General features: G+C 54.9%; 10 protein-coding genes across 10 annotated transcripts; 8 read left to right on the top strand and 2 right to left on the bottom strand.

Moving 5' to 3' along the window:
* The first annotated feature begins 1,642 nt into the window (after window positions 1–1,642).
* GLOTRDRAFT_110529 (uncharacterized protein) lies at window positions 1,643–2,416 on the top strand. Its single transcript, XM_007866258.1, has one exon. The coding sequence runs from the start codon at window positions 1,691–1,693 to the stop codon at window positions 2,234–2,236; it is 546 nt and encodes a 181-aa protein (XP_007864449.1). The 5' UTR covers window positions 1,643–1,690; the 3' UTR covers window positions 2,237–2,416.
* GLOTRDRAFT_110530 (small subunit of carbamoyl phosphate synthase) lies at window positions 2,369–4,257 on the top strand. The gene is made up of 6 exons (XM_007866259.1): window positions 2,369–2,384; window positions 2,436–2,542; window positions 2,596–2,840; window positions 2,894–3,701; window positions 3,759–3,939; window positions 4,001–4,257. Exons 3-6 carry the CDS (start codon window positions 2,651–2,653, stop codon window positions 4,142–4,144), a joined length of 1,323 nt encoding a protein of 440 aa, XP_007864450.1. The 5' UTR covers window positions 2,369–2,384; window positions 2,436–2,542; window positions 2,596–2,650; the 3' UTR covers window positions 4,145–4,257.
* Window positions 4,258–4,341: 84 nt separating this feature from the next.
* GLOTRDRAFT_137686 (uncharacterized protein) lies at window positions 4,342–6,173 on the top strand. The gene is made up of 4 exons (XM_007866260.1): window positions 4,342–4,530; window positions 4,588–5,497; window positions 5,550–5,648; window positions 5,709–6,173. Exons 1-4 carry the CDS (start codon window positions 4,399–4,401, stop codon window positions 6,029–6,031), a joined length of 1,464 nt encoding a protein of 487 aa, XP_007864451.1. The 5' UTR covers window positions 4,342–4,398; the 3' UTR covers window positions 6,032–6,173.
* A 222-nt stretch (window positions 6,174–6,395) lies between these two features.
* On the top strand, window positions 6,396–8,702 carry GLOTRDRAFT_74064 (uncharacterized protein; the record flags this gene model as incomplete). The annotated part of the gene is made up of 6 exons (XM_007866261.1): window positions 6,396–6,570; window positions 6,635–6,854; window positions 6,943–7,053; window positions 7,104–7,327; window positions 7,395–7,581; window positions 7,634–8,702. The coding sequence occupies 6 exons, from the start codon at window positions 6,396–6,398 to the stop codon at window positions 8,700–8,702; spliced, it is 1,986 nt and encodes a 661-aa protein (XP_007864452.1).
* Window positions 8,703–8,959: 257 nt separating this feature from the next.
* GLOTRDRAFT_74063 (Metallo-dependent phosphatase) lies at window positions 8,960–11,032 on the top strand (the record flags this gene model as incomplete). Its single annotated transcript, XM_007866262.1, has 6 exons — window positions 8,960–9,335; window positions 9,389–9,615; window positions 9,668–9,757; window positions 9,810–10,033; window positions 10,090–10,276; window positions 10,339–11,032. The coding sequence occupies exons 1-6, from the start codon at window positions 9,177–9,179 to the stop codon at window positions 11,030–11,032; spliced, it is 1,581 nt and encodes a 526-aa protein (XP_007864453.1). The 5' UTR covers window positions 8,960–9,176.
* A 1,039-nt stretch (window positions 11,033–12,071) lies between these two features.
* GLOTRDRAFT_37609 (UTP--glucose-1-phosphate uridylyltransferase) lies at window positions 12,072–13,844 on the top strand (the record flags this gene model as incomplete). Its single annotated transcript, XM_007865698.1, has 5 exons — window positions 12,072–12,236; window positions 12,289–12,365; window positions 12,418–12,551; window positions 12,600–13,646; window positions 13,702–13,844. 5 exons carry the CDS (start codon window positions 12,072–12,074, stop codon window positions 13,842–13,844), a joined length of 1,566 nt encoding a protein of 521 aa, XP_007863889.1.
* Window positions 13,845–14,363: 519 nt separating this feature from the next.
* Window positions 14,364–16,560, bottom strand: GLOTRDRAFT_127697 (UTP--glucose-1-phosphate uridylyltransferase; the record flags this gene model as incomplete). The annotated part of the gene is made up of 13 exons (XM_007866263.1): window positions 14,364–14,372; window positions 14,426–14,454; window positions 14,518–14,574; window positions 14,643–14,760; window positions 14,820–15,032; window positions 15,095–15,183; window positions 15,233–15,283; window positions 15,340–15,427; window positions 15,482–15,569; window positions 15,626–16,025; window positions 16,076–16,209; window positions 16,262–16,338; window positions 16,390–16,560. The coding sequence occupies 13 exons, from the start codon at window positions 16,558–16,560 to the stop codon at window positions 14,364–14,366; spliced, it is 1,524 nt and encodes a 507-aa protein (XP_007864454.1).
* Window positions 16,561–17,849: 1,289 nt separating this feature from the next.
* Window positions 17,850–19,193, top strand: GLOTRDRAFT_74072 (ribosomal protein S8e). The gene is made up of 6 exons (XM_007866264.1): window positions 17,850–17,905; window positions 18,048–18,286; window positions 18,349–18,453; window positions 18,520–18,634; window positions 18,697–18,821; window positions 18,884–19,193. The coding sequence occupies exons 1-6, from the start codon at window positions 17,902–17,904 to the stop codon at window positions 18,929–18,931; spliced, it is 636 nt and encodes a 211-aa protein (XP_007864455.1). The 5' UTR covers window positions 17,850–17,901; the 3' UTR covers window positions 18,932–19,193.
* Window positions 19,194–19,596: 403 nt separating this feature from the next.
* GLOTRDRAFT_13276 (SET domain-containing protein) lies at window positions 19,597–20,546 on the top strand (the record flags this gene model as incomplete). Its single annotated transcript, XM_007865666.1, has 6 exons — window positions 19,597–19,659; window positions 19,728–19,789; window positions 19,842–19,904; window positions 19,967–20,270; window positions 20,326–20,440; window positions 20,488–20,546. Coding segments are annotated over 6 exons (666 nt in total), but the record flags the coding sequence as incomplete, so codon positions are not given.
* Window positions 20,547–22,736: 2,190 nt separating this feature from the next.
* On the bottom strand, window positions 22,737–25,518 carry GLOTRDRAFT_115317 (T-complex protein 1 zeta subunit). Its single transcript, XM_007866265.1, has 10 exons — window positions 25,401–25,518; window positions 25,294–25,345; window positions 24,957–25,237; window positions 24,737–24,899; window positions 24,489–24,684; window positions 24,179–24,439; window positions 23,687–24,122; window positions 23,514–23,632; window positions 22,959–23,462; window positions 22,737–22,909 (listed from the first exon to the last, which is right to left on the bottom strand). The coding sequence occupies exons 1-9, from the start codon at window positions 25,464–25,466 to the stop codon at window positions 23,378–23,380; spliced, it is 1,659 nt and encodes a 552-aa protein (XP_007864456.1). The 5' UTR covers window positions 25,467–25,518; the 3' UTR covers window positions 22,737–22,909; window positions 22,959–23,377.
* Window positions 25,519–25,903: the final 385 nt, after the last annotated feature.

A 25,903-nucleotide genomic window follows, 5' to 3' on the forward strand; every position in this document is an offset into this window, starting at 1 on the left:
AAGACGGTGATATCGTACCTCCAGTATACATGGATGGCAATAATGGGGTCGAGCAAGACGATCAGGCAGGTTAACATATTGTTGGTTACGGGTCCTTCGTGTGCTAAATGGTATTTATTAGACCGTTCCTACGACAGATGAAGTGCCAGGCAGTACATCGCCGCTAGAACCGTCTCCTGTGACGAATAAGCAGGATCCTGCTGCAGAAGGCAGTGACGAAGAGGGCTCCGAGGACGAGGCAGGAGAGCCAGAGCGCGTTGGTGAGGACGCGTCACAGGTGGAGGAGACGAAGTCCGAAGTTGGCAGGCCGCCCGGTCCGGAAGCGTCCCCTATGGTTATTGATGCTAATGCCGACGGTGGCAACAGAGTGGATAGTCTCCATCAGGCGTCTGAGGGACCTCTCCAGGACCCAGAAGAGGAGCTACACCCTGAAGCAGATAATTCTGATGAACCTGCTGCGCCAGACACTGCACCTAAGCAGTCAGTAGTCAACGGTTCTCCAGGAGAGTCTATGCATGATGTAGCACCCACGGGTGATACTGGCCCTGACATGACGGATGGTGTTGAGAATGCAGATCCTCTGGAGGTTGATTCGGCAGAGGAGCCTGGTGCTGCCGCGGACCATTCTGTCGAAGAGGAGGGACCTTCAACCATGGCTCTTTCTCCTCAGACTCCCAAGGGTCTAAAGCCAATCACGCACTACTCAGCACCTCCAGCACCTTCTTCGTCTCTGCATCCTGACGATAGCGTATCTGTAAGGGAGTCGATTGAGGTCGCCGAGGATCTTCCGGAGGAGCGGACGCCTATGAAGATAGCAGACCCCATCGCGAACGAAAATGACGATGTCGAACGTTCCCCCAGTCCTGTGCATAGTACTCCTAAGGCGGGAATTGCCAAGAGGATGAAGAATCGGTTTGGACAGGTGCCGTTCCCTGTGCCCGAAGAGGTTGAGGAGGAGCTTCAAGCGTCGAGAAGGCCTTTGCCACTGGAGGAAACCAACGATCTCGCCTCTCAGGTCCCTCCTGCCGAGGAAAGCGTCATGAGGCGGACGAGAGGCGCGGCGCGGAAGAGTGTCGTGGCCGAGCCCAGCGTGGCCTCGAGCGGAAAGGATGAGCCTCCTGCTACGCAACCGAAGCGCCGAGGGCGGCAGCCACTGTCCGAGGAAGAGAAGGCACGCCGTGCAGCGGCCAAGCAAGCGGAGAAGGAGGAGAAGGCGAGGTTGAGGAAGGAGAAACAGGAGCAGGCTCGGGCTGCGAAGGCAGCTGAAAAGGCCGAGAAAGCGTTGCAGAGGAAGAAAGTGGCCGAGGCGAAGAGTGCTGCTACAGCAGCAAAACGCGGACAGAAGTCTACTGTTGTCCAGGTCATGGACGATGAACCTGCGGCTGATCCGGCAGATGAAGACGCTGAGCGTGCAGAACCCACGGAGGAGCCGGGTGACGCCGTCATTCCGGAGACGCCTCCTCGTAATGATGAGCGGTCGCTGGAGGAACCGCAATCATTGGCCCAATGGGAAATTCTAGAGCCGGGTCAGTCGCAGTCGGTGATCTTGCCCTCAGAGTCGTCGGTCGACCAGCTGCATCCTAGCTCGCCTGAGCCGGAGCCCTCCAGCAATGTAGGTGCCAGAGGCAGTAAGCGAGCGCCCCAGAGACAGTCGTTATCTAGCGCTGGGGAGGCTGACGGTGTGCAAGAGATGGTGTTGAACAATGGCGGCGAGTCTGACGACCCTAAGTCGGCTCGCCAGTCGCCTCCAAAAGAAGCTGCAGAAGATGCCGCTCCAGAAACACCTTTGTTCTTGCCCACTGACAGTCAGGCTGTGATTGAAAGTCCCCAGCGCGAAGACAGACCGGCTGAGGTGATACCGCCTTCCTCACCTGTCCAGTCCGATACCGAGGAGGAAGAAGACGAGTCGGGAATCCCTCCCCCTCCTAAGAATGCGCTTCCTGCTTCACAGCCTGCCCCTCGTCCACCAGTTGCGCCTTATCGACGGCTTACGGACATCGCCAGCAGTCAGGGCTCGCTGTTCACTCCGAGACTCAGCTTGCCGCCTGCGCTTGCCAGGAAGCCTATAGAGAAGGGGGCGCTGAGCCAGCTGTATGCTGATGAAGAAGAGGAAGACTCTGACTCTGACGACTCCGACGACGATTCTGAGAAGGAGGGTAAGTCTCATGTACCAAAGAATCGTAGAGCAGGGAGTGGGGTGACGAGGAGGACCTCTGGTTTGCTCGCTTTTGCGTGATTTTCGCATGGCTGTCTTGAATTGAATGTATCTATAGTTCCTATAACTCGACCTCTTACATCTCACTTATCTTAGGATAAGTCTTAGCATAGTCCTACTACGGCCCTCTGGCGCGACAGCTATAGATACCGAGTCAGAATCTAGACGCGTAGGTCATGTGACCTGTGACAGTTCGCAGAAATGACTTCAATGTTTCCAGGCTCGGAGCTCGAATAAATTTCTACTTATCGCCTTTCACCCTGCTCGCCGTTCGTACTCAGTGAGCGCAAGCTCGTTTATGACTTTCACTCAGAACACTCGCGACGAGTGAGTACCCTGTCCAGGACAACGTTGGGGGCGAGGCTGACACTTCCTTGCAGTTATCTCAGCGACCTCGTATACTCCCTGCTCAACCATTAAAGCCTGCTTGCAGTCATGATTTCGCCTCGAATCCTTCGCCTTGCCATCCCTCGTCATGCTCGGGGTCTCGCATCCCAAGTGGGGAACAATACGCATATCCCCGGAGTGCTGCACTTGAAGACGGGGCAGTCTTTCTACGGACGGTCCTTTGGTGCGCCCAAGAGCATCTGGGGAGAAACCGTGTTCTCCACCTCTATCACTTCTTGTACGCGCTCTCCCTTCTTTTGAGCTGTTTGCCTCGTTAACTGAGGTCTGCAGACACCGAATCTATGACCGATCCCTCCTACCGCGGTCAGATTCTCGTTTTCACCACACCCCTTATTGGCAATTATGGAGTCCCGCGCAACGAAGCACCTGTGGATAACAAGGACGTCGGTGTCGTCCTCGAATCTCAGAACATCCAGTGCTCTGCAGTTGTCGTAGCTGACGTCGCCGAAAAATTCTCACACTACCTGGCGGTCGAAAGTCTTGCGTCTTGGTGCCAGAAGAACGGCGTACCAGGTATTACTGGTGTCGACACCCGTGCTATCACCCGTCTATTGCGCGACCAAGGGACGACCCTCGGTCGAGTGGCCGTGGGTTCCGACGCCTCTCTGCCTCCGCCCAAGCCCGAAGAATATTGGGACCCGACCACGGAGAACTTGGTCGACCAGGCCTCCACCAAAGCGCCGTACACTCTTAACCCCAACGGCGACGTCAAAATCGCCGTTCTAGACTTTGGCGCGAAGGCGAACATCCTGCGGTCCCTTGTCCGCCGCAACGCGTCCGTCACCGTCCTGCCCTGGAACTTCGACTTCAACACAGTCAGAGACCAGTACGATGGTCTTTTTCTGACCAACGGGCCTGGCGATCCCAAGCACTGTATGGAGGCGGCGATGAACCTTCGCAGAACGTTCCAGGAATGGAACAAGCCGATCTTTGGTATTTGCATGGGACACCAGGTGATTGGGATGGCAGCGGGTTTGGAGGCGTACAGAATGATGTTTGGGAACAGAGGGCATAATCAGCCTGTACTGGCCCTGGCGAGCTCTGGGTCCATTAGAGCCGGAAGGGTGTACGTCACTAGGTAAGCGGTAGCTGGGGGTGTTTTTGGTCCGTTCGCTAACGAGAGTTCCTCTCACAGCCAAAACCATCAGTACGCTCTGAAGTTACAAGATCCTTTCCCCGAGGGCTGGGAACCTTTCTTCATTAACTGCAATGACTCGTCTGTTGAGGGTATTAAGTCCACAGCGGATTCTGGGAAGAAGATTTGGGGTGTGCAGTTCCACCCTGAGAGTGCCGGCGGTCCCCTGGACACAATTGAGGTGCGCGGTTCTCCTGATTCCCTCGCTTCCCAGGCTGAACCCATACTGTCCCTTCCTGCAGATGTTCACGGACTTTGTAAATGAGTGCCGGGCGATGCGGTTACATAGACGAGCGGAGACTGGAGGAGATGTGATGGGCGCGCCGAAGGCTGCTCCTGGGATGGCTACCGTCGAGTCACCCCAGCCGATTTCTGTTGCTGCTTGATTCCTCTTGGATGTGATATATAGAATGTACAATGTTTGTTGTGCTACATAAGGTTATAATCGTCGCGTATGAAATGGTGTTCATTGAGATGCGCACTTGAAGTTGGAAGCTGGTATTAGAGTTATTATCTGCTTACGTCATTAACTACACCTAATGTAGATCAGTACTTAGTTGCATCTCAACTTCGACTTGCCTACGACTTCGCATGTGACATTTCTATCGACGTCGACCTTGCATCCTTGTATGAAGCAAGCATGAATTTTTTTGACTCTTACGATGTTCCTGGAACGGCGACGCCTCCGCCGGCTGCCCAGCAGTCACTAAACGAGGAGGTTTCGGAGGTGATGGGACAGCTGCGCGGGTTCTGGGGAGGGTTCAGGAAACAGGCAAGTAGCTATAAAACTATTACGTTATGCTCAGTCCAAGCTGATACGGGAATATAGAGCGTCAGCCTGCTGGATACAGCCCGCAAGGATCTCACATCTGTTGTATCCCAGGCGCAGCAGGAGTTGAGCAAGCTGACCGTCAGTGAGCCTGAGCCTGCGGCAGCTTCGGGGGAGCAACCGCCAGCATCTTCAGAGAATTCTGAGGCCGATGAGCATCCTGAGGCTGGCCCTTCTTCCCCACCTACGCCTGAGGGGGACGCCTCGATATCATCAGCGGAGGGCAGCCCACGACCGAATCATGCACGCTCAACGTCCCAGCCCTTCCAGTTCTTCTCGAAGCTGCAGTCGTCGCTTCCACCTAATCTCCTCGAGACGGTGCAGAAGAACATCCCCGAGCAGCTGCGCACTGCACCGTCCTCGGTGGACTTTGCGCAGCTGCGCACAACCTTGTCTAGCGAGTTCCAGCGCGTGCAGGGGCTCACGCGCGCGCAGGCGGAGGAATACGTGCATAAGAGTGAGGAGCTGCTGAAGGAGGTCGCGAAGGAGGCGGGCGAGTTCCTGAAGGAGGCGGTGAAGGTCGTGCCGCCGGAGGAGGTGCGGGAGGGCGGGACGGGCGTTGTGTGGGACGGGTCGGATGTGTGGATGTTGCCGGAGCCTGGACAGGGCAAGGGGAAGGGGAAGGAGAGGGAGGCGAGTGGGAGTGGTAGGAGGGCGTCGAGCGAGACGCTGAGGGCGGTGGCGACGAGGGCTGAGGCGATGTTGAAGATGCTGAGGAGGGACCCGAGTGTGGTGAGAATGGATCCGGAGGGGGAGGAGCGGATCAGGGAGTTGTATGTGAATTGGGTGAAGAGCAAGTTGGAGGCGACGGAGGGCGGGATTGGGGATGAGGAGTGGAAGGCGAAGAGAGAGAAGGAGCTTGCGGATGAAGTGGATGGGACTGCACTGAAAGAGACTTTCGAAACGCTAGGTGAGTGTCACTCGCGCGTAACATGATAAGGTGGTCTCAACTCTGAAACTAGTCCCGTCGGAAATGACGGAGGAGACGTTCTGGACACGCTACTTCTTCCGGGTATACCAGATCGAGCACGAAGAAGAGATGCGCAGAACTTTGCTCATGGGTGAGCATAGCTACTATACATCGTTAGCCTCTTTATCTCACATAAATACCTTTCCTATAGGGTCCACGCAAAATGAAGAAGACTTCAGCTGGGAAGATGACGACGAAGAACCAGCCAAACGCGAGACACCGTCTGCGCCGCCTTCTACAGCTGCACTGGAGTCGGACAAGCTGCAGCCAAATGAGAAGAAGACAACTGATACTCTGTCCGCGCCGATCTCGCGTGCTGGGACTCCTGGAAATGTCAGCCCTCGAGTGAGCAGCGAAGATAGCTTTGACGTCGTCTCGTCAAACGTCAGTGCCAGTGGCGAAGCTCCTGTCAAGGCTGGCGAGGGAGAGAAGAAGTCGACGGACGATGAAGACCCTGACAGCGATTGGGAGTGAGCGTGTCGTGATCCTGTATACCACCTTGTATATTTGTTTCACGAACATAATGTGTACTATGCATTCCACAACATAACGTCCTAAACGGAATATACGATCGGACCGTCGTGATGGCCCGGCGGCAGTGTTGGATCTGCTTTTGGCTCAAGGCACTCGTTTCGATTGGCGTTCCCCTGCACATCATTGCGTCTGCCATCAAGTACGACATAGCATACAACGAGGCGCTGATTTATAAACGTGGACACTGTACGGTCACCGGTTCCACGTCGTGATTCCAGGCCGTAGTCGGCATCTGGTTCATTCCCCTGTATGTTTTATTCGGGCGCATTGAGCCGTCCGTTCTTTGTCAACGACCACACCCTCGATGAGCGGCCTGCGAGAAAGACGGTCTGGAAGACTGTCTCGAGCGTGCGCTCCCCACGTCCTGCTCAATGGCCTCCGGATATTCTGGTTCTCACTGATTCTGTGGGCGGAGATCGGTATCTATTTCTACAGGGTAGGGACGTGCTCCTGGCCGGACAAATCTCTGCGGAGTGTACGTATCTCTGCCCTTCTCTCAGCGCTCGAAGAAGCTTATATACGATACGGTGCAGGCTGGACCAGCGTCAGAACGGCCTGCGCATGTTCTCCTGATTGCTGACCCTCAAGTACGGAACCCTGCTTTGCCCCATGCGTCAAAGTGGACGTGGTCGGGCTGGCGCCAGTCGATCCTCGACTTCAGCGTCAAGAAGAGCTGGAACGTGCTTAGCCGCTCGAACGTCGACGTCGTGATCTTCCTGGGAGATATGCTCGCGTCCGGACGAATTGTGTCGTCGGAGAATGAGTAAGTACTTGCTTTTTAGACGATCGGTGGTGTGCATGTCCCGTCTACATGTCCGATCATGATCAATCATAGTGTGCCTGTGATATAGGTACAAAGAATACGTCGGGAAGTTCAGGGAGGTGTTCCCCCTGGATCGCCTCACACGTAGGCAGGATAGCACGGTTCCCGTGTACTTTATACCGGGGAATGAGGATATTGGGTACGTCTCCATGTTTGGCTATGACTATGTGCTGATGATCACGGAACCAGCTTGGGAAAGTCGATTTATTACTCCAAGAATGCCCGCCGGTACTATGTCAAGTACTTTGGCCCGCTCAATCAGAAGGTGTACGTGCGCAACCACACCTTTGCTCTCCTGAACGCCCCGGGACTTGTTGATGAGGATTATCAACGAGCCGCACGCGACACGAAGTATGAACAGTGGGTGCCGATCCCCGGCGGACCTGTCAATTTCATTGAGACGGTCCGACAAGGTGACATATTCCTCAAGTGCTGGGCTTGTTCACAATCTCAATGAGCCCCCATGTCTTACATCCACAGACACTCATGACTATCCTGTAGTCCTGTTCAGTCACATTCCACTCGGGAGACCAGAGACGGCATCCTGCGGTCCATTGCGGGAGAAGGGAACCATCGTCAGAGGAGTGGGACCGAGCTACCAGAACATGCTTGGCAAGTATACTACCAGCTATGTTCTGGAAACTTTGAGGCCGCAGATGGTGTTTAGGTAGGATCCCTCTTTGTACTTAGGTTTGCGATCTACTCACGAATAGCTGTAGCGGGGATGATCGAGATTATTGCGACTATACCCACGTCCTTCCCCCAGCAGAACACAATCCCACCGGAAACACAACGTTCGTCCGTGAAGTAACCGTAAAATCCTTCTCTCTTGCCAAAAATATCCGGCATCCCGGATACCACCTACTTTCTGTGACATACCCATCATTCCCGTCCGCTTCCCAAAAGACCCTTGCTGACCGCCCCTGCCAACTCCCCAACCCTCTCGCACTCTACTCATCAGTGTATACCCCGCTCATATTTTTATCATTCATAATCATCGCAGCATCACAAGTCTACTTCCACCGCACGAAACGAGGTCTGCGACTGCACCACACATCATCGCCTCGCCTTTCCATCTCGCCGGTTCCTTTCACTGATACCGACGGGTCCTCGCTTTATGCCCTTTCGCAGTACACTCCTGCCCCGGAGTCCGCCATCTGGTCGCCATCTACCCCGGGCATGAAGCAACCTAGTCCGCGCGGTGTCCTCCCGTCAGTGCGGACGCCTTTGTCCGCCCCGATGGCGTTGAGTGCGCGATCGCTCTCTGCGCCTGTGCTTAGGGCGACGCAGTCGCGCCCGGGGTCGCCATTGTTGTCACCAGCTCACTCGCAATTAATGTTGCCGCATGCGGACGAGGAGGATATGATGAACAATCTATCCATGGAGCATGCGCACACGAATGGCCACGGTAGCCTGACACCGTATGAGCACTCGAACTACGACGAGGAGTCGGATACCGAAGAGGCGGCGTACTTCTTGCCTACTACGGATTCGAAGAGCACTCGACACCGCTCTGCAGGCCAGCGGACGTGGTCGTGGTCGTTCGAGCTCCTCGGGCGGCGGCGGCGCATGACGCTGCGCGTCCCGACGGCCCCGTCGGCGCTCAGCACCCTCGGGTATGTCCTCTCTGGCGAGTTCTTGGGGAACGTCGGCCGGCGGAAGAGTCTCGCTGCGAGGACGAGGAGTGAGGGGATCATGTGGGCGGTCCTGTTGGATGCGGCTGTGGTTGCGTGGAGCGCTGCGGGATTCTGGATAGCCCTGAATTGGTGGCTACGGTGGATCATTTAACGGACTTCGTCAATTATAGACTTTCTGCACATCTGGCTGGATTGCCGGAAACTCGAGGACTGTCCGCATGCGCATACTAGCTTGGTTTAGAGTAATACAGCACATTTGTACATATCCACTCTCCTCTCGACACCGATCATTTCCCCCAATGGCGATAGCCTTAGCTATAGCGGTTCTTGTGGCCCAGGGCCATTATAATTGACAACGCCACCCTGGCTCCTTCCGCGAGTACGACCGAGAAAATGCCTTGTTCCTAACCACAGCCTGCCTACACCGTCTGTGGGTCCTTTGCTGCGCATAGTCTTTACACTTCCATTCCCTACTATATTTTCCTGGATAGCTTCTTGGATACTTACCCTTACTGGGTGGCGAAGGAAGCAGCTTGAGACTGTATACGTAACTTGGACCCACAGACAGCCTCTGCTACCGCTACAGTACTATACTTGAGACCTGCCCCCGGGGCGCTGACTAGGGATGGCCGTGATGACCTACAATGCTTCCAAGACCGTCACTCGTCCTGTCCTCGTTAATGGCATGCGGGCATGCTGGGTCCTCGTCATCCTTTGGTGCGAGCTGGGTACTTTCTCCTGGAGTCTCCGGGACTGCGCTTGGCCAGACGCGTTACTGAGCACGGTACGTGCTTTTTTTATCCCTCCACGCAACAACTAACGTCCAGCGCGGGTCAGCGTAGTGCAGCAGTGCAGCCCGAGCATGTGTTGGTGATCGCGGATCCCCAGATCCTGGACCACCGGTCGTACCCCGGGCGGAACTTCCTACTCACACGACTGAGCCAGTTCATCGTCGACTGGAATATCAGGAAAAGCTGGCGGGTGACGACGAAGCTGCGCCCGGATGCGGTCGTGTTCCTGGGGGACATGATGGACGGCGGGAGGTTCGATATGCCAGCTAGTGAGTAAGTATCGCGTTGGGCGCGTCGAGGTATGGAAGTAATGTGTCATCTGCAGATACGAAGCGTACTTTGCGCGATTCAAAAGTACATTCAAACTCCCGGGCACGGTGCCCGTTTATTACCTTCCGGGCAATCACGACATTGAGTGAGCAAGCTCGGGCACTTTGCAACTGAACAATCGACTAACGCCCCCTCAGCTTAGGCGAATCGGAATATTTCTCGAAATATGCGAGAGATCGATTCGTGACCCACTTCGGGCCTCTCAACCAGCAAGTATCAAGGGGGAACCACACGCTTGTTCTCCTGGACACCCCCTCTCTGGTCAACGAAGATCGAAACCGTGCCGAGCTTGGGATGAGCTACGATCAGTGGACGGCCACTCCGGGCGGCACTGCACAGTTCGTGCAATACCTCCGTCCAGGTAGATGGTAGCCGAAGATTTTCCGTGTAACCTCGCTTACCCTCACGTCTATGCAGATCATCACAAGAACGGGATTGTTATGTTCACGCACATCCCGCTGCATCGACCGGACGGCTCGTCGTGCGGCCCGTTGCGCGAGAGCGGGACGATCCGCCGAGGGTCGGGCTTTGGGTACCAAAACACGCTCAGCGAATCGGCGACTAGGTTTCTGCTCGACCATGTGCAGCCCATGCTCACACTAAGGTATGCCCATCACAAATAGAACCTGTCAATTGACAGTTCTTGACAGGCAATTGTTTATGAAGTGGCGACGACCACGACTACTGCGAGTACACCCATACGTTGGTCCCGTCGGAGAGCAGGTCGTCCGAGCGGGCGCATGTGCGCGAGGTGACTGTCAAGTCGTTCTCGATGGCGATGGGCGTCCGCCGGCCTGGGTTCCAGCTGCTTTCCCTGGCGGCACCGAAGAGGAATAATGCCTACTCGAGCGCCCCCAAGGGAGAAACGGTTGCAGATCGCCCGTGTCTGCTCCCGGATCAATTGGGGATCTACCTGTCGGTTTACGTCCCGCTGCTGGTGCTGTCGCTACTGGTCCTCCTGCTGTTCAGGCTCTTTCGACCCGACGATCACCACCGCCACCATTCGAGTTCGACGCATCGTCGGAGTAACTCGATCTCTCAACATCGAAATAGCGATGATGTGCGATTGGCGGACGAAGACGAGTCGGAGGCGTACCTGCTTCCCACCGTCCGAGGGCCCAACGGTTCCGCCCCTACGTTCCCCGCGCATCCCCCGCGCTCACATCAACGAGATCTGTCGTTTACTTTCACGCTGGGCGGCCAGCACAGGCGTTTGAGGGTGCCGCTGGTGTGCCTGGGCATGAGAAGAGACATGCGGGGAGAGAGAGGGATGGTCAGGGCGTTCGCGCAGGATGTCGTCGATGTGGCCTGGCCTCCGCTGCTGCTATTTATGTTGCTTGCTGTGTGGATGTTCCGATAGGGATAGGTACAGGGAGTTTTGTAGGGGTTATAGGACTATAATGGGTTTCTGGTGTATAATGGAATGAGGGGTGGGAAGGTGCGTTTGCGGTGTTCCTGCTGGATGGGAGCTTCAGTCCTGTCTGTCAGTGGACGTCAATGGTACTGCGCTGACAGTCCTGAAACCATTCACTGCTCGACGCTACTTCTCTTCGCATACTGGACAGGAGGCATAATGCTTGGTCATACCAACGCGAACCGTACGTCGGTGCAGAATCTATAGCTACTGCTCCTATGTAAAGGGTACCACGCACGCGTCAAGCGGCTCGTGGCTGGGTGCATCACTACGCCAGATCGGCAAAAGCATTCGCGGAGGCAGGAACGGACAACGGATCAGGCATGGAAACAGCACGGTAGATAAGGGAGACAGACGCCGATGTGTGCTCGTTGAAGCTGGATTAGCAGCGCTGTCGTGCTCTGGGTCTAGGCTGCGGGGACAGACATCAGCGTTCTCTCCTGCCTGTTCCTGCAGCAGATAGCCCGAAGTTGGGCGACATAAACCGGCGACGGCGTGTCGAACTGCTGGCGGTTTATGAACGCACGTTTGCCGTGCCAGGACAGGTCGAACCGGAGCCGCGTGGGGAGCAGCCGGCGGGCGGTGACGCTGTCGTCGTCGCTGCTGAAGCCAGAGGGCGGGGGCGGCAGGCGGGGCACGCTGTCTGCGCCGTCGTCGCCGGTGCTCAGGGGGCCGTCGACGCTGGAGCTGACGGTGCTGGACAGCGCGCTGGGCCGGCTGGCGCAGCGACGATCGGTGTGCGAGCCCATCAGTGAGGAGCCCTCTTCGGACTCGGCCGTGCTGTCCCGCTCTGCTCCAGATCCAGTAACTGTCCCCGTATATAAACGGCACCACAGACCGCGCGCCCCTCTTGCTCGCACAAATTCTGCTCCCCTCCTCATCTCCACCACCACAACCTCCCCCGTCTACATCAACCACCCCGCCAGGTCCGTCGTCGTCGTCGTCGCCGTCGAGCAGCAGTCTACTGACCCCGTCTAGCCTCATCATGTCCTCCAACACGCTTGCACCCAAGGCCGAAAACCTCAATGCGCGCGTCCGTGGCAGCAGTCACATCGACTTCAAGACTGCCACCACCGGCGTTGCCGCCAAGGCCATGCGCAACGAGCTCTCCCAGCTCGTCTCCACGGTCGAGGACCCCCAGACCAAGAGGGTACGTCGATCCCAGTGATGCCTCAGATCAGTGCTAGATCTATGCGATGCAGGCCTTCGACATTGAGATGCAGTCCTTCTTCTACCTTTTTACGCGCTACCTCGCCGAGCGTGCAAAGAGCCAGGAGCTGTAAGTGATCGCCGTCGTCGTCATTCGAATTTCGACTGACGCGCCCGAATAGCGACTGGGACCGGGTCAAGACCCCCGAGGGTGACCAGATCGTGCCTTACGCCTCGATCACCCAGCCCGTGGACCCGAAGAACCTCAACAAGCTCGCCGTCCTCAAGGTCAACGGTGGTCTCGGTACCTCCATGGGTAAGTGAATTCCAGTCCACTATATGTCCATGTCCTCACCCGTCCCAGGCATGACCGGCGCGAAGAGTGCCCTCGAGGTCAAGGACGACATGACCTTCCTCGACCTCACTGTCCGCCAGATCGAGCATCTCAACACCACCAACCGCGTCGATGTGCCCCTCATCCTCATGACCTCCTTCAACACCCACGACGACACCCTCCGCATCATCAAGAAGTACGCCAACCAGCAGCTCCGCATCACCACCTTCAACCAGTCGCGATACCCCCGTATCCACAAGGAGACCCTCCTGCCGCTCCCCAAGACCGCCGCCGACGACAAGAACAAGTGGTACCCTCCCGGCCACGGTGACTTGTACAATGCCCTTCTGCACTCCGGCGTGCTCGACCAGCTCCTCGCGGAAGGCAAGGAGTACCTCTTCGTTTCCAACTCGGACAACCTGGGTGCCGTCGTCGACGAGAAGATCCTCCAGCACATGATCGACTCCCAGGCCGAGTTCATCATGGAGGTCACGGACAAGACGAAGGCGGATATCAAGGGTGGCACCCTGATCGACTACGAGGGCTCCATCCGCCTGCTCGAAGTCGCGCAGGTGCCCTCGGAGCACCTCGAGGACTTCAAGTCCGTGCGCAAGTTCAAGATCTTCAACACGAACAACCTGTGGATCAACCTCAAGGCGCTCAAGCGCATCATGGAGACGGAGGGCATGGAGCTCGACATCATCGTCAACCCGAAGAACACGGAGGACGGGACGCCCGTCGTCCAGCTCGAGACCGCCGCGGGCGATGCGATCAAGCACTTCAAGAACGCGCACGGCGTGAACGTGCCAAGAAGCCGCTTCCTGCCGGTCAAGAACTGCTCGGACCTGCTGCTCATCAAGAGCGATCTGTACTCGCTGCAGCACGGGCAGCTGCTGCTGAGCGACAAGCGCCAGTTCGAGTCGACGCCGGTGATCAAGCTGGGCGACCACTTTAAGAAGATCCAGCAGTTCCAGAAGAGGTTCAAGAAGATCCCCAAGATCTTGGAGCTCGACCACTTGACGGTGACTGGGGATGTATACTTTGGGCGGAATGTGACCCTGCGGGGTACCGTCATCGGTATGTTCTTGTCGGTTGTCTATCATCTAACAAGATATCTTATCCTATCTTGCAGTTGTCGCCAACGAGGGTCAACGCATTGACATTCCCGACGGTTGTATCCTCGAGAACAAGCTCCTGTCCGGTAACCTCAACATGATTGTACGTCACTATGTCCTCTATCTCCACGTCTCGGTCACTGACATTATCCCTCAATAGGAGTTGTAAGGTCCGCCGGCCCATATGCGTCCATCTATCACCCCTCTTCGTTCTTCGGTAGATGGACGTCTTGGAGAATCTTGGTTTTCTGGGATAAACGCCGTAGTTTTGAAGAACGGAGAGAAGAAGTAAAAAGGAAGTTTGGATGGACCTTCGTGATACACACTTGAACGACCGCGATGACTAGGAATACTTATAATTTCTTATCTTCATTGTTTATAAAGCAATAGAGTAGGGGAGCATCGGATGCAGTCACCCATGAGCGAGTTGTGCGGCAATATGGATATGGGAAGTGTGGCACTGGTCATGTTCGGACAGGTTGCGTGGCACTTTTCATTGTTCGATGGTCATGCTGCGTTCGAGCTACATAGTACGGCAGTAGAGATGATACATGGGGATATAGTATCTATGGATGGGGGTATACAGCGAGTCTATTGGAGAGGGTGGCATGTCCGAAATGTGAAAGTGCGTTCAACGCAAGTTGCATGAATCGTACAACGTACGTAGCAAATGGACGCGTCAAAGGTCCTAGGAAGCCAAGTGTCAGAGAATATATGGCTCACGAAAAGCGTAAGACTTACGATGACAGTGAAGTTTCCGGTAATCAGACCTGCATGTGGATGAGGGAACGTCAGTGATACTCGTGTCGAACTGAGGGCTGAGATCGACTCACGGTTCTCGAGCGTGGATCCGTCGGGAATGTTTATGCGCTGTCCGTCGTTGGCCACGACTGGCGGATTCATCAATTACGTATCAACGTGAATATATAAGCCAGTATAGCTAGTAGACTCGACGCACTGATGACTGTGCCTTTCAAGGTGACGTTCCGGCCGAAGTACACGTCTCCAGCGACGCTCAGGTGGTCGAGCTCGAGCAGACTCGGGATGTTCTTGAAGCGTTTCTGGAAGTCCTCGATCTGTCGGGCGGCATGTCGTCAAGTTGACGCCATTGAGCACAGGCGAAATGGCGGCGTACCTTCTTGAACTTGTCCCCAAGGGTAATGACCGGCATGGTCTCGAACATGCGGGCTGTGTTCGCTACGAGCTGTCCGTTCCGCAGTGTGTAGAGGTCGCTCCTGAGGAGGAGCAGGTCGGAGCAGCTCTTCACGGGTAGGAAGCGCGTGCGGGGGACGTTGATGGCCAGCGCGTTGTCGAAGTGCTTGATTGCGGCGCCCGCTGCTGTCTCCAACTGCATAATAACCGCAACGAACGTCAGGTCAAACGCAGTGTGATGTATGCTGTAGTGCAGACCTGGATCACGGACTGACCGTCCCCGGTGACTTTGGGGTTGACGATGATGTCGAGTTCCATGCCGCCGTTGGCTAGCACCCGTTTCAGGGCTGTGGCTATTCATCAGCGATGTTCGCTCAGTATGCCTGGAACACGTACCCTTTAAGTTGATCCACAGATTGTTCGTGTTGAATATCCTGAACATTGAGACTGAGAAATGCTAATGGTCAGCTCGTGTACAGGGAGGGTCGAGTGGAGACACGGACCGGATTTGAAGTCTTCTACGTGTTCTGCGGGTACTTGCGCAATCTCGAGCAGGCGTAAGGAATTATCATAGTCGATCAGAGTCCCGCCCTATCGACAGGCCGCTCAACTACGACCAAGTATGAGAAGCATGAGAGGGTGTACCTTAATATCGGCCTTTGTTTTGTTGGTCACTTCCATAATGAAATCTGCCTGGGAGTCGGCCATGTGTTGCAAAATAGGAAGATCGACACTACTCTCAGCAGCTTCAGTTTCGGGCGGATAGGGCACACTTGATAGAATACTGACGTTGCCCCCACATTATCGGAGTTGGATATGAACAGGTATTCCTTCCCCTCTTTCAGCAACTGATCAAGGACGCCAGACTGGGCCAATGCGTAGTAGATATCGCCATGCCCTGGCGGATACCATGCCTTATTGTCGTCATCCGCAGATTGCGGTAATGGCAGCATAGTGTCTTCGAGTATACGCGGATATCGCGATTGGTTGAAGGTGATTATTCGCAGCCTGCTGTTCGCGTATTTCTTGGTTATGCGGAGGGAGTCCTCGTGCGTATTGAAGGAGGTCATGAGCAGCAGCGGCACATCGACGCAGTGCGCGATGTTGAACTGCTCGACTTGGCGCACGGTAAGATCCAGGAAAGACTGGCCGTCTTTTACTTCCAGCGCGCTTTTCGCTCCCGACATACCTGGGCGGGATATAGAGTTTGAGATAGTAAAATTGATGATCGGGACGTACCCATGGAAGTTCCTAATCCGCCATTGAATTTGAGGACTGCGAGTTTGTGCAGGACCTTGGTGTCCCATACCTGCGGTAAGTTGTCGTATGGGATAATTTGCTCTTTGGAGGGAATGTCAATCTGATTCCAGTCACTTAGGTACCTTATGTGAGGCACGCCACCGGTATTGATGTGGATGGACCTACAGCTCTCGATGTCTTGACCGCTCTGTCAAGTAGCGGTCATGTAAAGCAAGGAAAGATTTCATTTCCTTGTCAAAAGCCTAGATACGGTTAATACCCTTAACTTCGCTATCATCACTAGCCGGAGGTACCTTTCTGGAGCTTGCGTCAGGGACCGTCGCCACAAGTTTCTTCACCTCCCTGCGCATAGTCCTCTCGCCGTCTTGAACATCTCCTGCATCGCTCACGCTGGCGGCGTCCCTGCTGGGTCGCAGCCGGCGTCTGAAACGCAGGAGAGGGAGGAGAGTGCTTAGTTGAATCATGGTAAGCGGAAAGATAAAATGGGACCCGTGTTCGGCCTAGGGCATTTATGATGAACATCTGCGGCCATGCTGGGGACGCGAGGCGAACTTAGATAATTGTAGACCAAGGTATCCGCTCGACTGCGAGACTTACAGCGCAGCGTCCGCCAGGCTTCCGCGTGCGGACGGAGGGCCGCCGTATCACTGTCGGAATTACACTGCGAGCAAGCAGTACAAGCACATTGATGCAGAACAGCTTAGAACATACGGGTATGGGACGGGGACAGTCCACTCAGGGCCTGCAGCTGATGGTAAAGATGCATCTACAGGAACTGACTGGGATGTCTCCTGTCCTCTTTATTCTGCCTCTCTCTCAATCAGAGACTCCCATTGTCAGTAAGGGATAGGGCGGCATTCGTTTCTCCTCAGAATCAGAGAGTATTCGAAGGATGTCCCGACCGTTTCTTCACGAAGGTAGTGTACGCTATCTCAGAATCCCTGGAGGGCGGACAAACATACACTGCAGCGGAAGAGCGATGAGTTCCACGAGTCTTAGGCTCGAAAGTAGGCATTGTCCGTGAGAAAAACAGAGGGAGGACTTTTCCAAGGTTCGAGAACAGATATGCCGGCGGACTCACAGACTCGCTGCAGCGTAGATCATCATGTTCCTCTGGAGTAGTGCTTGACTCAGGATTGATCGAAGATGACTGACGCCACCGGTCATCTATCGCTCCAGCAGGCTACCATGCACATCATAGAAGGCATACCATAGCCAATTCACGTACATATCCTGTTATCCTGGAGCGCGGGTGACCATGCCCATCCCGCATTGCGTAGCTTCCAATGGTGCATCCGATAGTGGCCGAGAGAGTAATCCACGAATAGCTAGTTCCTGAATTTGAAGATCCTGGATTGCCCTGGCTACAGTTGAGACCCATCGTGTAAGTTCCTAGGGCACGCTCCATGCCTCGCCTCATGAGGGCATATCAAGGGCAGATGACCGCCCTACTGCCCCTCCGGAACTTGGCTTTGTAATCGCGTTACCACAAGAGAGTAGCCCGTGCAGGCGTCGTACCGCATGCAAAGAAGAGTTTCGCTGCATAATTGGACGTTCTGTGAGAGGGATTTGTCGAATAAACTGCGCCCATGGCACTGGCAGCCCGGCGTCGGTATCAATATCATGGACGTCCGTAACGGTAGAGGGTCCGGAAACGGAAAGAGAGAACGACTGGAGAAGAGCCTGTAAACCCAGCCGGCACTCGCCGGTCTGAGTATGAACTGATCAAACCTTAATGTTGTGTACCATCCACAACGTTTGGCTAATTGGGCCTTCGTGACCGTCCAACCTCAAGACTAACGACCATGGGTCAGTGCTGCTGGTTTTGTCAAGTTTGCAGGGCAAGATATGCTAACCTCGTTATTGTTTGCTTTCGTTGTTGCTTGGACTATCAGGTGAGTATTTCAGGGTTTCGGGGGGCGACGTGCGGCTTATAACGAACGATCCACAGGTATCTCCCGCACCTCCCGGCATAAACGCTCCGCATCTGGTGCCCAGCGCGCCCATTACCGCAAGAAGCGAAAGTTCGAGCTCGGCCGTCAGCCCGCGAACACGAAATTGGGCCCCAAGCGTGTGCACACCGTCCGTGTCCGTGGAGGGAGCTTGAAGTACCGTGCGCTCCGTCTCGAGTCCGGTAACTTCGCATGGGGTTCGGAGCACGTTACGAGAAAAACTAGGATTATCGGTGTCGTACGTATCTTATCTGAGACATGCTGAGATACTTTCGCTGACTGGAACTTCGTATGTCTTAGGTGTACAATGCCTCTAACAACGAGCTTGTCCGAACCAACACCCTTGTCAAGGGCTGCATCATCCAGATCGATGCCGCTCCTTTCAGACAATGGTATGAGGCCCACGTATGTTTCTCTCACTCTTCTTTGTATTTGACTTAGAATTCTGACAAATACATGGACCCACAATAGTATGCTCAACCCGTGACGAAGAAGGGCGCCAAGACCACTGCGGAGACGCAGACGGAGGAGGAGGAGAAGAAGAAGTCGAACCACGTCCAGCGGAAGATCGAAGAGCACCGAAAGGGTACATATTGCATTTCTTTGCATTCCACGATGAATCCTTGATTAATTGAGCGTCCATTATAGTGGCCAAGATTGACCCCCTCCTGGAAACGCAGTTCGGCGCCGGTCGTCTTTACGCTGCCATTTCCAGCCGCCCGGGTCAGTCCGGTCGTGCGGATGGCTACATTCTCGAGGGCAAGGAGCTCGAGGTAAGCTAATCAGGGTCTTGAAACTGTCCAGGGGTTTGATCTGATCTCCGTCCTTGTCGTAGTTCTACCTGAGGAAGATCAGGACCGGTAAGCAGAAGCACGCTCAGTGATCTGTTTATTCGTGTTCTGCTTTCCTTTCGTCCTGCCTCGTCGGTGCTATGCATGGGCCCCTGGCGAGGCTGGGTTCCGGCGATGATGCGGTGCAGCTGTGGAGAAAAAAGCTGGGACGGTTTGCTTTGACCCACTCTCTTATTCTGTATGAAACTATGCTCTCTATATGTGCAATGCAACCCATGGCCCGTGACTCTAATTAGCACGTCGGGTGTCTTGGTCGCCCGGTCGGGATAAAACTGTGCGAATAAAATTTCCGGCGCTTGCCCACCCCCCTGTGTCGGGCAGGCGTCGACTTCCCAATTAGTGTCGTCATGAATCAGATGTCTCAGCCACAGGCCACATCCATCGTGTCAAAGCGCTCTTCTCAAGGCCAATATTAAAGCACTCAACGCTGCCACCGCGTTGCCCCGACCCATCCCGCCCGCAGCCTCGTATTCCCCCTATCGAGCGCGTCCCCACTGCAACCAGTCACCCGCTCCGCCTTCACCCGCACATGGCTCCCTCGGTGGCGAGCTCGTCGACGGGCTCGTCGAGGACGGCCTTGACATGGCGACCGACCACTATGATGAACATGCGCGACCTCTCGCGCGACGACGACTTTCTCAGCCATTTGCTCGTGGAGAAGATTGGAACGGGAGTCGTGCCCTTGCTCGTGCACAAGATGGACCCGACGAGGAGACTCCCGAAGGCGAAACCAGACACCCTCATGGAAATAGTCAGACGCGTGCGTTTTTTGTTCTCTCGATATGTCGTCGCGTTGTTCATGCGTTACTACGTTATCTGCACGTTTAGTTCGTCACGTCCAAGCTTGCAGCGCACGCAGCTATCCGCGTCGCGGTCGATGACCTCCTGAGGTACGTCACCGCGACTCTGCCACGACACGGCCCTCATTTCGCGTCTGTTTAGCCTCACGCCCGTGCGTTACTATCTCAAAGGCTACACCCAGAAGCAAATCAATGCTTTCGCGACGTGTGTGCCACCAGCCCCTATTCACCCATTCTCACATTTCGCTGACAGTTCTCGTCCTATAGACACGCGTCTCGGTATTTCGAACTCTACCATCCATCCGGCTCGATTGAGATCGCGCATACATCGCGTTATTCGCACCACACTGGCAAGTCCGAGCTATGTATCCTCGCCACACGACCTCTTGCTCCGGGAACAGTCATCTCTGAACTCAAAGGTTCTATGGCGGATCTCACTGAGGAAGAGGACCGGGAGCTGAAGCGCACAGACCGGCGGCATACCGATGGTATCCGGAGGGATTTCAGTGTCATCCATTCCAAACAGATGAAAAAGAACCATTTATTCCTGGGGCCTGCCCGATTTGTCAACGTACGTCCCTAGTGTTTCTGTGCATGGAATCGCTCTTCATGGCACTCTTTTCCAGCACGATTGCGACAATAACTGCGAGTTGTTCCGGGAAGGGAAATATATCACGTTCCGGGTACTCAAGCCTATCGGGGTGGGTGAGGAAGTCACTGCTCATTATGGTTACGGTTACTGTACGTGTTTATTTCTTCCGGCTTCTATTGACGCTAATACTTCGTAGTCGGGCGCAAGAATCGCCACTGTCTCTGTGAGACCTGCGAAAAGCTCGGCAGAGGCGGATACGCCCCTCAACCTCTCGAGGACGAGCTATCGGAGTACAATTCCGACGATGACTCTGGTACGTCATGCTCGTCAAGCGACGAAGATTCGGGCAAAGAGACGGCAGCTGTCAATATCAACGAGCGCCGGACCCGGAGAGGCGTGTATGCCATCCTTCCAGACAAGGGAGATGCCGATGATGACAGCGACGAAGAGCAAGACGACAAGGAGCCGTCTGCCCCGCCACCGATCGAAATAGCTCTCGAGGAAGGATCCGCTTCCCAGCTCGCCACGCCATCGATGTCGAGGTCGCCATCGAAGATGTCGTTCATGGGCCCGCCATCGTCCGTGTCTGCACTGACGATGATGACACCTGACCCAGATGTCCGCCCGCCTGCGTCATCCTCGTCACTTAGCCCGTTATCTACAGCAGAAGGCGAGGCTTCCCCGGCGCGGAAGACGCCCTTCAAGAGCGTTATCTCGACGCGCGCACAGAAGGCCCGGCAGGCGGCGACAGCTGTCCCCGGGCCGCAGCTTGTGACACCCCCGCTTTCGGAGGATGCACTTTCCGAGAAGGCGAGTGAGTCCGGTAAGGGGAAGCATCCTCGGGACGAAGAGCCTGAGAGTGTGTCTGCTGCGATGCCGAGGCGGAGTAAGCGCTTCGCGAGGGAGTCTGAGGTTGCATCGAGGGAGCCGAGTCAGGTATGCGGTAGGGAAGTGTCGACGGCGCCTCCTGCGCCCCGGCCGCGAGGGCGGCCTCGTAAGCGACCACTAGAGGTCGTAGAGAAGAAGGCAGCGACGCCGTCGATATCGAAGGAGAGATCTAAGGGGAAGGAGAAGGAGAAGGCAAACGTGAAAGAAGATCCCGAGGAGCCTCAAGTTATCGATGATGGGTTGCCGAGGTGTTCGACCTGCTCGAATATCCTGCCTTTGATTACCGTGGATGATAGTGTGGTGTGGGGTCTCGGGTTCGAAGGTTTGTCCGGTAAGGGGAAAGGCAAGGGCAAAAAGGAAGAGAAGCAGGATTGTCCCAGGTGTGTGCAAGTTCCAATCTATTCATTGTTATATCCACGGCTGACTGTCTCTCTGTGTAGATGCATAAGACATATGGAAATCTATGGACGACCCTGGCCTATCCGTCTATCTGGCCAAGTCCCGACCTATATGCCCACGCCACGAGAAGAGAGCGTGCCTGCCGACCTAAGTCATAAGGTGACGCACAAAGCTCTTCCCGCTTTGGACCGCAAATTGGCAGCTGCTGCGTCCAAGTCGCACCATCGAGAACGTGATCAGGAGACCGAGGAAAGACCTACTAAGAAGCGTAAGAAGGACGCACAGGTCAAGGTTGAGATGTCGGCCAAGGCCAAGGAAGGTTTCTTGAACAACGCCCGGAGTCGCGCGGGACGGAACCGCGTCCCAAGCATGAAGGTACGGGAGGGCGACCAGCCAAAGCGGAAGCGTGGCAGGCCTCCGAAATACCCTCGTCCGGAGAACCCACCCCTGGAGCAGGAGAAGCCAAAGCCTACCACCACTTCGGAAAGCGAAGTCATTCAACCCCGGGAGTCAAACGGACGCTTTGGAAAGAAAGAAACTACCAACGGCATGTACGGTAGGAAAAAGTTCGGGTCGTTTCATCGACGACAACTTTCCAGAGCGCAAAGGGTCATTGAGCGAAACAAGACCAAAGCGTTGCTCGAGAAGAGTGAAGCTTCAGACGAGCGCCGGGACACCGCCACCGACGAAGACGTCACAGCCAAAAGCCCCGACCACGATGAGGGAAACCCAGCACCACCGAGTTCAGACTCGTTCACGCAGGGGAGGGTGGGCTTTGGGATGAGACGGTTTGGTGGTCTACTTAGTAAGACACCTAATCCCTCTGCTTTCGCTGCCCGTCATTGGGGATCAGGAGACCCTGACGCTGCTGAATCAGGCGCAACTTCATCGCGCCACAAGCCAGCTACTCCAGAGCTGTCGACTGACGATGATACGGATGGTCCCGTAACGCCTGAAAACCAGACCGAGGCGCCGCCAATCGAGGTCGTTGATCTGACGGAGCCTGACCAAGGCGTGGCCGCAGACGATATCTCGGATGGGATGGCAAGCTCAGAAGAGAGCAAGGACCTGCCAGTCTTGTCAGCTCCCACTCTGCCGCGCCGCTTGGCCTCAAGCGGGGCGCTTACATTCAAGCCCTCTCCTGTCAACTTCGCGAAACGTCGGTGGAGTGCTGTTAACAACACGAACGGCGACGACGGGAGCGACCTCGACGAAGATGGTCTCGATACCAATGATTTTATGCACGTTGATCGTGCCTATCCCTCTGCGGCGTCTATACCAATCTCCTCCCGTCGCCTCATGGACATCTCGACCATGGTGACAGTCGATAGGTGTGTGTTGTGTTGTCTCGTCGTTGCTCGGAATCTGACTTGTTTCCAGCGTTTAAACTAGTTTTGCCATCACAATCCTGGCGTTATTCACCAGTCAATCTTTCCCCTATCTCTCGCATAACATGCGAAGTCTACAGTACAGATCAACTCTGTAATTCATGCTGACTAGGACTCACGCGAGTACGGACAAGTAACCGAACGCTATGCTGATTGTATGTTGGACGTGCATTCGTTTATCTTTATCACCCAGACGCTCAGCAATGCTCTCAAGTAACTTCTATGTTATCGTATTGTCCGCCGCATTCGTATATACTATGTTTATTGTAATAATATCTTGCAGCTCCTGTATCAGTTCCGCTCACATTCATGTCCCCCTGATTACTTGCAATTCCCCTCATTGACATTTGCCGTTACGGAAATGCAATAGCTCGTATTAGCAGTACGATAAGATTTACATGCTTGAATGTATCATTGTTGTCCCTCAGGTTTTAATGAACTACGCCCCGCTCGTAAGATCTCGTCAGTCGATAGCAGGTTGACAGCAATAACAGAACTAAGTGCTTATCAGCCTCAACGCCGAAACTGATCGGGTCAATAGACTCACCATGAATGGAGCATCTGCCTCTTGACCCGGTAGTTATCCCAGATCCCCTCCACTGTCGGGTCAAAGGGCTCGCCAGAGTTTAGGTCAATACCGACGATATTGCCCTCCGCTTGCTCGTCCTATCCAGGTCTTTAGTGAAATACGTCAAGGGGACAGTAACAGTAGCACCGTACCTGTAAGGCAACGACAACGTCTTGGACATCGAACCCACCATTCTGGGCGAGCGTCTTCGGAATAACTAGCAGCGCGTCCGCGAAGGCTTGCACACCCATCTTCACGCGTCCTTTGGCGTTCTTCTTCACCGGCCCCGCCAGATGCGCCGCACACGCCACCTCAAACGCACCAGCCCCAGGGATCAGTGCGTTGTCATCGATCGCGTTCTTCACGGCGCGCAGGCCGTCCCGGAGGGCGTCCTGAACGCGCTGTATCGTGTATGCGTTGGGGCCCTTTATGAGCAGCGTCACACTCTTCGGGTCTTTGACGTCTTCGATGAATGTGAACTTCTCTTCGCCCAGGGTGTGTTCGTAGACGAGACCGGCCCAGCCGAGGACGTCGGGTGTCAAGTCTTCGACGGAATTCTGGGCAGAGCCGCCGCATACGAGTTGCAACCTACAGGGCAAGAATGTAATCAATGCATTCTTAACATCAGGGCAAAATGGGCATACCGCTCCATATTCCGCCTCTTGGCCCGACGAAGAGCAAGGATACCATTCTTAGCAAGAATATCTAGACTCATGGGGTCAATACCCTTCTGGTTGATGACGACGAAGTTCTTCTTTTTCTCCTTCGAGTCCACCGCCTGGTCGCAAACCAGGTTCTTGAACTCTACAATCTTCCGGCACTTTGCGTCGGTGAACTTGCGTTCGGACTCGACGAGCTTTTCGCGCTGTTCGGCGGAGGAGTAGAAGAACCCTGAGTTGACCTCGCTAGGACGAACTAAGTAACGAGGCTCAGGAGCATGACCTTGTTACTCACGTCTTCTCGTACTCCAAGCTCACGTTCAGGGTCAGAATGTACGCGTTCTCGACGCGTTTGGGCATGTCAGGATGTCTACCGCCATGATCCAAGACGAGGCCCCGGACGAGTTGCGTATCGGATGCTGTCCGGTGCTGCATCTTCATGATCTCAATCATATGCAGATCAATGGGATCCCGGAATTTGTCCTCTGAATCTATCTCATGGATTGACATGCTATATCTTCCGCAAGTCTGAACGTGGCTCACCTTCTGATGGGGGAGGGGGTCGGATGGTGAGGACAGCGTCAACTACGTCAGCGGCCAGTTTCTTGGCCAAGGCGTTGTCGAGTTTCGTCGCGAGAGACGTATAGGCGACGTTGATTAGGGTAGCTCTATCCAACGTCACCTGCTGCTTGAACGAATCCAAGAACTACCATGGAAAGGTCAGAGTTGAAAACATCGCCCGTTCACCGAGTGGATAGCGCACCGCAAGAGCTTCCTTCTTCGCTAAATCGAATCCCTCTGCAATCACGGTCGGATGCACACCCTCAGAGATGAACCGATCCGCCTGCTTCAGCAGCTCGCCCACCAATAACACCACTGACGTCGTCCCATCTCCGACCTGATCATCTTGTGCAACTGCTGTCTTCGCGATCATGGCGGCGGTAGGGTTCTGGATCTGCATTTCGGAGAGTAGCACCTTGCCGTCTTTTGTCATCTTGATCTGGCCCGCACCATCTACCAGCATCTTGAGAGTTCCTCTGGGTCCTTTTGACAGTATACATTGAGTTAAATAGTCACATAAGGACCAGTTTGACGCGTACCGAGGTTGCCTTTCACGACGTTGGCAAGACCCATCGCGCCGGTCGTATTGACCTATCCCGAGATGTTCAGGTTAGCTACAGACAGGGCCAAAGACATCTTGACTGACCTGAAGCGCTGCTGAGCGACGAACGCTCTCAGCTTTTGGGTTGATCAGCTCGATACTGGAGGACATGACTGCCGGCTTGCAAGACTTTAGCCAGGATTTTACTTTCGAGAGCTCAGCTGAAGTCGCGGTCACACGCGTCACACCTTAGAGCTTTCATCGTGCCTCACGACATCATTTGGCTCTTGGCTTATGGTCACGGCTCTGTTCTATTTTGCTGCTCAAGCCCTTGGAAGGGCCATAAATGCGATAACAAGGTCGTTTAGATCCGATTCCAACCGTTGAATGATGAGCTCTAATGCTTTCAATGTCTTTCTCCCGACGGTACATATGGCTTCCAACTTTCAGTATGTCTGCCAGTGCATAGGAACTATATCGGCCAGCTTTAAGCACATCACTTCTACGTCGTCCTTGGATCTGCTCTGTACTGGACTCCCGTAGTAATGTGCACGGTTTGAACTCGGGATTGCGGTTCTTTTGGCAGCACATCGTGCATCTTGTATTAC

This window comes from Gloeophyllum trabeum (genome assembly GCF_000344685.1).
Source record: "Gloeophyllum trabeum ATCC 11539 unplaced genomic scaffold GLOTRscaffold_00004, whole genome shotgun sequence".
Lineage (NCBI taxonomy): Eukaryota > Fungi > Basidiomycota > Agaricomycetes > Gloeophyllales > Gloeophyllaceae > Gloeophyllum > Gloeophyllum trabeum.

Coding starts and splice junctions, on each gene's coding strand:
- GLOTRDRAFT_110529 (XM_007866258.1), top strand. CDS start 1,691: ATGGTGTTGAACAATGGCGGCGAGTCTGACGACCCTAAGTCGGCTCGC.
- GLOTRDRAFT_110530 (XM_007866259.1), top strand. CDS start 2,651: ATGATTTCGCCTCGAATCCTTCGCCTTGCCATCCCTCGTCATGCTCGG. Junction 2,841..2,893: donor CTCCACCTCTATCACTTCTT/GTACGCGCTCTC, acceptor TGAGGTCTGCAG/ACACCGAATCTATGACCGAT. Junction 3,940..4,000: donor GTCCCCTGGACACAATTGAG/GTGCGCGGTTCT, acceptor CCCTTCCTGCAG/ATGTTCACGGACTTTGTAAA.
- GLOTRDRAFT_137686 (XM_007866260.1), top strand. CDS start 4,399: ATGAATTTTTTTGACTCTTACGATGTTCCTGGAACGGCGACGCCTCCG. Junction 4,531..4,587: donor GGGGAGGGTTCAGGAAACAG/GCAAGTAGCTAT, acceptor ACGGGAATATAG/AGCGTCAGCCTGCTGGATAC. Junction 5,498..5,549: donor AGAGACTTTCGAAACGCTAG/GTGAGTGTCACT, acceptor CTCTGAAACTAG/TCCCGTCGGAAATGACGGAG.
- GLOTRDRAFT_74072 (XM_007866264.1), top strand. Junction 18,287..18,348: donor AAACTAGGATTATCGGTGTC/GTACGTATCTTA, acceptor CGTATGTCTTAG/GTGTACAATGCCTCTAACAA. Junction 18,635..18,696: donor GATCGAAGAGCACCGAAAGG/GTACATATTGCA, acceptor CGTCCATTATAG/TGGCCAAGATTGACCCCCTC.
- GLOTRDRAFT_115317 (XM_007866265.1), bottom strand. CDS start 25,466: ATGTCCTCCAGTATCGAGCTGATCAACCCAAAAGCTGAGAGCGTTCGT. Junction 25,346..25,400: donor GTCGCTCAGCAGCGCTTCAG/GTCAGTCAAGAT, acceptor ATCTCGGGATAG/GTCAATACGACCGGCGCGAT. Junction 24,685..24,736: donor ACCCCCTCCCCCATCAGAAG/GTGAGCCACGTT, acceptor TCCATGAGATAG/ATTCAGAGGACAAATTCCGG.